This window comes from Lycium ferocissimum, unplaced genomic scaffold, assembly GCF_029784015.1.
Source record: "Lycium ferocissimum isolate CSIRO_LF1 unplaced genomic scaffold, AGI_CSIRO_Lferr_CH_V1 ctg19687, whole genome shotgun sequence".
Classification (NCBI taxonomy): domain Eukaryota; kingdom Viridiplantae; phylum Streptophyta; class Magnoliopsida; order Solanales; family Solanaceae; genus Lycium; species Lycium ferocissimum.
Genome location: NW_026718581.1, coordinates 18774 through 28258, shown reverse-complemented (window position 1 = coordinate 28258; position 9485 = coordinate 18774). Strand labels below are relative to the sequence as shown.

The 9485-nt window shown below is 41.2% G+C and overlaps 1 protein-coding gene across 1 annotated transcript; it reads right to left on the bottom strand.

Annotated features, from left to right (window-relative positions):
• Positions 1-6376: 6376 nt before the first annotated feature.
• LOC132042997 (uncharacterized) lies at positions 6377-8815 on the bottom strand. The gene is made up of 2 exons (XM_059433495.1): positions 6927-8815; positions 6377-6853 (listed from the first exon to the last, which is right to left on the bottom strand). The coding sequence occupies exons 1-2, from the start codon at positions 7377-7379 to the stop codon at positions 6377-6379; spliced, it is 930 nt and encodes a 309-aa protein (XP_059289478.1). The 5' UTR covers positions 7380-8815.
• Positions 8816-9485: the final 670 nt, after the last annotated feature.

The window sequence follows — 9485 nt, the reverse complement described above, 5'->3', positions numbered from 1 at the left end:
AGAACAAACGACCCAAACTATTACAAGTATCATCGACTTGTGGGTCACCCTCTTGAGAAGTGCTTTGTCTTCAAGGACAAAGTCATGTAGTTGGCTAATGAAAATAAGATTCTGCTTGATGATGAGAAGGATAGTTCGAATCAAGTCTCTATCACCTTTGGTTCTCTCGATCCGGTCCAGATATACGACTAGAGCATGAGAAAGGACCATTGCAAACCCAAGTTGACGTAAGATGATGAAGGTTGGATTTTGGTGACTAGGATCCGTAAAATAAGTCCAAAAAGAATCATCTAAACAACCAAGCTAGGAAGAGGATGGTTAGAAGACCAAAGATGAAGAATCGGTTGAGCATCCGAAGAAAGCAAAAGGAGGTGAACCACCACAAACCACGATGTCCACACTTTGGAGGAATTCCTCGAGGTAGTTCCGCAATCTAAAACACCGAGGCATCGTGGCAATGCGATAGAAGAAAGGATGGTTAGAAGTCTCTACCGTCTTCCGAAAGCATGTTGAATCTCGGTTGAGCACCCGGTCCTTCGATCGAAAATGAAGTCAACAAACTCATTGAAGATTCGTGAAGTTAAATACCCTACATCGATTTCGAGTATCAACCCGTGAAGAAAGGCTAGCGCCAAACACAACTTTTCAATTGGCGTGTAATTCATCTCATTTGGTGTCATCATTCTCGCTCAAGTAGTAAAGAAAAATTTTCTTTCCTTCGCTATTTTCTTGGGCCAACAATGCTCGACCGACCTTTCTGATAACTTTGAAATGTATAGTATCAATGGTTTTCCAAGTACAGTGGCTACTAGAACTGGAGGATTCATTAAATATGACTTGATATTCTCCAAGTCATTAGTACATGCTTTGTCCCACTTGAAAGGGGCCCTTCTTCAGACGCAGTCGAATGTTGGCACCTTCCAGCTAATTCGAAATGAATCTCCTAATGTATGCTAACTTCCTTGCAGACTTTTTTAGCTCATGAATATTTCGAGGCTCGGCATTTTCAAAAATCGCATCAACTTTGGCTTGATCAATTTCGATTCCTCGATGTCGAACAATGAAACCAAGAAATTTTCCAGAAGTAACTCCAAAGGCACATTTTAATGGATTCATTCGAAGTTGATATCTCCAAAGTCGCTCGAACACCATTCTCAGGTCTTGCAAGTGGTCGCTCCTCTTTCTTAATTTTACCACCAAATCGTCTACATAGCATTCGACATTTTTGTGGAGCAAATCATCAAAGATATTCTGCATAGCCCTTTGGTATGTGGCACCAACATTTTTCAAACTAAAAGGCATCACTTTGTAATAATAAAAACCCTTAGGTTTACGAAATGCAGTAAGCTCTTCATCTTTTGGCGCTATGAGAATTTGGTTATATCCGGATGAACCGTCTATGAAAGGCATTGCCTCGTAACCAATGGTAGCATCAATCAACTCTGGGATGGGAAGCGGTAATCATCTTTAGGGCATGTATTGTTAAGATCCTTAAAGTCAACACAAACTTGAATTTAGCCAGTCTTCTTCTTCACGGGAACAATACTCAAAATCCATACAAGGTATTTAATTTCACGAATAAAGCCAGCTTCAATGAGTTTTTTGACTTCATTTTCAATCAAAGGAACCAAATGCGTGTCCGAAATGCCTTTGGGCAGCAACAGTGACGGACACCATTGGACTTTTTGGGATCTAATCCCATCTCTTTATAACCTCCAAGCAAAAGCATCCCTATATTCTTTGAGTATTTTGGGATCTAATCCCACAAAAATGTTAAATGCTATGTGGATGACTTGCTGGTAAAATCAAGAAAGAGGAGCGACCATTTGCAAGACCTGAGAATGGTGTTCGAGCGACTTCGGAGATATCAACTTCGAATGAATCCATTGAAATGTGCCTTTGGAGTTACTTCTAGAAAATTCCTTGGTTTCATTGTTCGACATCGAGGATTGAAATTGATCAAGCCAAAGTTGATGCGATTTTGAAAATGCCTAAGCCTCGAAATATTCATGAGTTAAAAAAAGTTACGCAAGGGAAGCTAGCATACATTAGGAGATTCATTTCAAATTTAGCTGGAAGGTGCCAACCATTCAGTCGTCTCATGAAGAAAGGCGCCCCTTTCAAGTGGGACGAAGCATGTACTAATGCCTTCGAGAATATCAAGTCATATTTGATGAAGCCTCCAGTTTTAGTAGCCCCTGTACCTGGAAAACCATTGATACTATACATTTCAGCACAAGAAAGGTCGGTTGGAGCGTTATTGGCCCAAGAGAATAGTGAAGGGAAAGAAAATTCTCTTTACTACTTGAGCAGAATGATGACACCAAATGAAATTTGAATTACACGCCAATTGAAAAGTTGTGTTTGGCTTTAGTCTTCTCGATTCAAAAGTTGAAGCACTACTTTCAAGCTCATAGTGTTCATCTTATTTCCAGGGCAAATCCCATTAAGTTTGTGATGTCAAAACCAGTCCTCAGTGATCGACTAGCAAGGTGGAACCTCCGGTTCAACAATTTGAGATCACATACATCCCTCGAAAAGGTACGTAAAAAGGACAGGCATTGGCGGACTTCTTGGCGGATCACCCGATACCTGATGATTGGGAGCTAACCGATGAACTTCCTGATGAAGATGCAATGGTCGTTGAAATTCAACCTCCGTGGAAAATGTACTTTGATGGTGCTTCACAACGTGATGGAGCTGGTGCTGGTGTGGTGTTTGTTACTCCGCAAGGAGAAGTTCTACCATACTCCTTTACTTTGACACAACGTTGCTCCAACAATGTCGGCAATACTCACTAATACTTGGACTTGAAATGGCACTCATGAAGAAGTTACGATTACAAGTGTTTGTGACTCTCGATTGGTGATCAATCAACTCTTGGGAAGTTATGAAGTCGAAGGGCTTTGAATTACTCTCTATCATGGTTATGCTCAAAATTGATAGGATGGCTTGGTGATGTGACTCTTCAAAGACATTCCAAGGAAGGAAAATAAGAAAGCCGATGCTTTAGCTGCTCTAGCTTCAACACTAACTCTGCCAGATCAAACTCAAATGACTATCTGCCAAAAATGGATAGTACCTCCACCAAATGAGGACAAAGGCACGGAAAGTGAGCTTGAGCATCTCGTAGCTATTTCTGAAGCTGCAAAGGAAGACTGGCGACAACCCATCATTGACTACTTAAGTTATGGGATACTGCCAGAAGACTCAAGAAGAAAAACTTAGATTAATCGTCGTGCACCTCGATTCCTTTACTACAAGGATACCTTATATAGAAGATCTTTTGATGGGATACTCTTGCGATGTTTGGGGGAGGATGAAGCAGTCCAAGCTTTGGAAGAAGCACATTCAGAAGTATGCGGATCACATCAATCTGGACCAAAGCTCCACTTCCACATAAAAAGGATGGGATGATATTGGCTAACGATGGTGAAAGATTGCTTGGACTATGCTCGAAGATGCAAGGTTTGTCAGTTTCATGCGAATTTTATACATCAGCCGACCGTCGTATCACACCCGACCGTCGCATCTTGGCCATTTGACGCTTGGAGGTTTGATGTCGTTGGTCCATTGCCGAAATCTTCTGGTGGACACTTGTACATCTTGGCTGCAACCGATTACTTCTCAAAATGGGCCGAAGCTATCGCTCTTAAAGAAGTGAAGAAGGAGAATGTTGCGAACTTCATCCGAGTAAATATCATCTACCGCTTCGGCATTCCTTGTTACATAATAACGGACAATGGCAAGCCATTTGATAACAAATTGATAAACAAGATTTGTGATCTCTTCCAAAGTTGTCTCCAAGTCCAAACGAGATTGGCATGAACGAATGGAAGAAGCTTTGTGGGCATATAGGACGACTTACCGCACACCAACGCAAGCAACCCCATACTCGCTTGCTTATGGAGTTGAAGCAGTCCTACCACTTGAGCGCCAAATACCTTCTTTACGACTTGCTATTCAAGAAGGGCTCACCAAAGAGGAAAATGCTCGATTGCGTCTTGCAGAGTTAGAAGCACTTGATGAGAAAAGGCTGGAGGCTCAACAAAATCTTGAATGTTATCAAGCCCGTCTATCTCGTGCCTTCAACAAAAAGGTTCGCTTGAGGTCCTTCCAAGTGGGAGATCAAGTCCTTGCAGTAAGAAGACCCATCATCGTTTCCCATAAGTCTGGGGGCAAATTCACCTCAAAATGGGATGGACCATATGTCATACAAGAAGCATATTCGAGTGGCGCTTACAAGCTTGTTGATGCGGATGGCATGAGGATCGGTCCTATTAACGCAAAGTTCTTGAAGAAGTACTATCCTTGAGGCAAGATGACACTCCTTGACGTACGAGCATAAACTGCATGTTACTCCTGGCCCGCAAGAGTATAAACTGTGCACGGCACCCAAAAAAAAAAATCAGTCCGCTAGGTTGAAAACCTCGTGAGAGGCGGCCTAGGCAAAAGTTAGGACACACAAAAAAAAACAAAAAAAAAACTCACTTCTCTGAACTATGGTATGACTTGATCCTCTTCACCGAGGTACGTAGGCGCTTAGAGTTTTATTCTAGGTTCAGTCGCAAAAAAAAAATCATTTTTCTGAACTACGGTATGACTTGATCCTCTTCACCGAGGTACGTAGGCGCTTGGAGTTTTATTCTAAGTTCAGTCGCATGAGTTAAAAAAAAAAAGTACATCCCTCTATGCGTTGTTCAAGTGAAGTATGATGGAAATGAAGTTCCGCTAACAAGGCATGTAGATCATATATACAAGCATCCTTTCGTTAAAATTTGGACCTTCACCGAATACCGATGGTTCAAATCTCCATGGGGGGAATGATTGTAATCTCTTAGCATGGTTAAATCCATATAAATGGAAGTTTCTTAAAATCTCCAAATTGAAGTTCAATTCTCAAATCCGAAGTGAGTTGGAATGAAAACTCTAAGGTGGATGTTCTAAATTTTTGGATACATGTTAGTCCAAGTCTAGTTTCTTGAAATTTGGCCATCGCAAGTTGAAGTCTTAAAATCTAGCAAACCTTCAAGTTCAATTTTTCAAATCCGCCAAGTTTTCAAGTTGAAATACAAAACAAATCTAAGGTGGATCTTGATCCAGACTTTTGATTTTGATTTTTGGATACATATTAGATTAGTAAGTCTAGTTTCCTGAGAATTTGGCGGCTCATGATTTTGATGCTCCTACATCGAGATATGAATTTTTTGGCGACACTGCTCGAATCTGAAAAATATCGGTGTTTCAGCATATAAAGCCAACTTTCTGAATTTATCTGGGATGATTCAGATGGTTGTTGACTTTGATTTTTGGATACATGTTATATTTATGAGTCTAGTTTCCTGAGAATTTTGCGGCTCATGATTTTGATGCTCCTACATCGAGATATGAATTTTTTTGGCGAAACTGCTCGAATCTGAAAAATATCGGTGTTTCAGCATGTCAAGCCAACTTTCTGAATTTATCTGGGATGATTTAGATGGTTGTTGACTTTGATTTTTGGATAAATGTTAGATTTATGAGTCTAGTTTCCTGAGAATTTTGCGGCTCGTGATTTTGACGCTCCTACATCGAGATATGAATTTTTTGGCGAAACTGCTCGAATCTGAAAAATATCGGCGTTTCAGCATGTAAAGCCAATTTCCTGAATTTATCTGGGATGATTCAGATGTTTGTTAGCTTTGATTTTTGGATACATGTTAGATTCCTAAGTCTAGTTTCTTGAGAATTTGGCGGCTCGTGATTTCAACGCTCCTACATCGAGATATGAATTTTTTTGGCGAAACTGCGCGAATCTGAAACTATCGGCGTTTCAGCATGTAAAGCCGCCCGCAAGAACTTCGAGACATGAACAACAACATTTAAGATAAAGCAAAGCCTAACACAGCGGCAATGTGCAACGAAACGAGTAAATGATCCTTGATGTTGAAGCACAAAAAAGATATCAACGAGAATTGCAGTAAAAAGCAAAATGCGAGAAGCTTTTATTACTGTCAAGAACATCAACTAATCAAATGCAAGAAAGCAAAAGGAGAGCAAAAAAAAAAAAAAAAAAAAATGTTTCCTGCAAGCTAATCTAGACAGAACTTATAATTGACTAAGTCTTGAAGGTTAGCCTCTAAGTATCGCCTCTTCTCTTCTACGTCGGCCGAATTATTTGCAGTTGCCTGGGAGATATCAGCACATCTACGGTATTCATCTTCAGCAGTTGAGACTTTAGATTTGAACTCCTCAACATCCTTCTCTGTGGCGTTTCGGAGGGCTCGTAACTCCTTCACTTTCTTCTTCGCCGCCTTAAGAGATCGACGAGTAGCAGATAGCTTTTTGGCCTTCTCATCTTTTTCGGTTAAGACAAGATCAAGATGTTCCTTGGCTCTTACAAATGACTCGATTTTTCACTTCTACGCGCCTTATCAACAAGAGCTGATCGTGCTTGGTCATAGGAAGTGGAAAGCTCAAAGAAAGAATCCAATAGTTTCTTCAAAGGGGAAATATCCAAGTCCTTTCCATCCATCTCCTCGAGGATCACTTTTACCTCATCTTCAAGAGAAGATGCACAATCCACAGAAAGGTTGGAGAATTTAGCTTGGATCTTAGTCCAGGCCTCCAAAATGAAATTCTTTCGAAGAGTCATCACAACCTTTCTTCCATAAAAAATGGACATAGTTGTTGCTGGTGGTTTGCGAGAACTGAGTCCCAAATTTGGTTTAGACCTCCCATGAGAAATAGAAGTGGCCTCTCGCTCTGATTTAGATGTTGGAAGTGATCCCCATGAGTCTGGCCCTGCTACAGATTCACTGCTATCTTGAGGCTTGCTTTGGTGAGAAGCCACCAAAATATTGACGCTGCTTGGCTGCATAGAAATAATAAACAATCAGTAAACTCGTTCAAGTATCACAGAACAACAGGGAAATTTAAATCATTACCTCTTTAGTAGCTGTCAAAGTCCTTGAAGAACTGCTATCGCTGTCATGAATCTCTACCGCATGCGAAGTAGTGTCTCTTGGCTCATCTACGGGTGGTCTGAATCTCTTCGGACAACGATCCCCATGACTTCTATCACTTTCGTCTTGTGGTGGTCGCTTTTTAGAAGCTTGATAAGCCTGAGGAAGCATCTTCTCTTTTTGAACGTCTGTACATGGAGGTCCTTTGTTTTTGTGTGGCAAAACTGCTTTAGACTTTAAAGCAAGAGATTTATCAGCGAAGACCTCTTCATTATGCTCTTGAAGAATGTCTGTAATAGGGCCAACAGCAGCCACCAACGATTGCAAGTTGTCTTCGAGATATTTCCCATGCACTTTTGCCCACCAGGATTTATACTCGGACGAAGAGAGCTTCCTCACATTAGACGTAGTATTAGGGAAAGTTGCCTTCGACATGGATTTTTGGGACACACAAATTCGAGAGAATCTAAGTCCTTCAGCTAATGAGGCACTTGCGAATATCACTTTCCAAGACGCCAGGAGTGTCTTGATAAAACCCAAACTGACGGCTGAATCGGTGCGGACTATATGGCTCGAAGATGTAGGAGTCCTCACTCCTCAAAGGAAGGTAATTAAAACGAAGGCTCATAAAGTAACTCACCTCCAACTCTGGTTCCTTGCCATTGTCCACAAAATAATGAAGACGGGACCTATTTGGCATAGTAGAAGTCCAAGCAACGCTATCTCCTCGATGAACGCGTTTTCTTGCATGCTCCCCATCAAAATATCTTGCAGCACCTTCTCCAGAATATACTACCATTAACGGAACTGATGGTCCGTTAGGAAGTGCAAAATGCGTCTTGAAGTAGTGAGCAAGCCAACCATATAAATAATGAATGGGAAATGATACTTTAATATGCTCAAGTTGCGATGACTTGGAAATCTTCGCTAAACCATTGTAAATGTTTGATAAGACTTGGACTGCAAGACTAATTACTCGTTTATTTGCCATCATGGCCGCCATTCTAAAAGTCCCCGGTCGAATGAAGTCACCATCTTTAGAGGGAAATACAAAGGCGCACAACCAACATGATAAGAATGATGCTAAATATGTATCATCCCTTTGTTCATGATCTACTCCAAGTTTGGAAAACATTACTTCATCTGCACTTGACCACTCGGCTGCTCCAGGTATAGCTCCAGTTGGATTATATGTTGACTTCAAGCGAGCAGACTTTTTCTCCTTCCGTGGTGGAGCAGGCTCGTATTTCAAAGTTCTTTTGCACCAAAACTTTATCCACTTGCTCAAGGGCACCCTTGGATTATGAATCTCACCTTCTTGAAGATGTTGAAAGGCTACGAATAGGTGCTCACATGTTTGGGGAACGAACCTTTCGTTATTCTCATTAGTACCTATAAGCTCCTTAGCTTCGGGCACTATTTCTTCGTAAGGGGAACCACCAATGGGTAGACCTCCAATGACGTGTAAATCCCAGAGGGATATTGATAGCTCTCCAATGGATGTAAGCAATGTATTTGTCGTTGGACACCAGGCTTCAAAGAATGCTTGCAATATGTTTGAATTGCGATCATAGGTGAACAAAGAAGCATAAATAGCATCATATATTCTCGTTGTCTTCAAAGTTTGTTGACTTCTACCAAGCACGTCTTCAGCCCATTCCCAATATCCTGGTGTATGATGATATTCACGGTCAATTTCCATGGTTCCTGATCCCCAATGTACTTGTCCTTGAAGTATTCGACGTCCTAAACAAGGAAGGGTGCCCGCAACGTTTGACTTGCGATGGTTAGGATTCTGAAGGGACCACATTGTTGACGATCGATTAGAGCCTTGGTTGTGTTCTGAAGTCCAATTTAGCATATGGAGAGAATTCCTCAAAGATGGCCACGGACCGTACCAACCAACCAGTGGAATATGAGTCAGCAACTTGGTTAAGATTTCGCCATTTTCAGCTTCAATAATGAGATACTTGTTTTTGGAGGACGGAGACGTATAATCTCTGAAGTGAACCATCTCTTCAAACTGCATGAACAAAAGAAGCTTGGTTAATCACAAGGTTGAAGTTGATTGAATTTATGTAAACGGGACTTATCAGTCTTAAGGTGTCGGAGGCAATGTTAATCTCTCGCACCCTAAGCCGATTGTTTTGTGAATGTATTGTTAAAAGGAGCGCAAGTTGTCAGTCTCAAAGTGTCGGAGGTAATATTAATCTCTCGCACTCTAAGCTGATTGTTTCTTGGATACGTCATCAAAAGGGTCTTTACTTGTCAGTCTCAAAGTGTCGGAGGTAATATTAATCTCTCGCACTCTAAGCTGATTGCTTCTTGGATACGACATCAAAAGGGTCTTTACTTGTCAGTCTCAAAGTGTCGGAGGTAATATTAATCTCTCGCACTCTAAGCTGATTGCTTCTTGCATACGTCGTCAAAAGGATCTTTATTTGTCAGTCTCAAGGTGTCGGAGGCAATGTTAATCTCTCGCACTCTAAGCCGACGGTTTCATGGATATATCAATTAAAAGGCTACCGCGTGTCGGTCTTA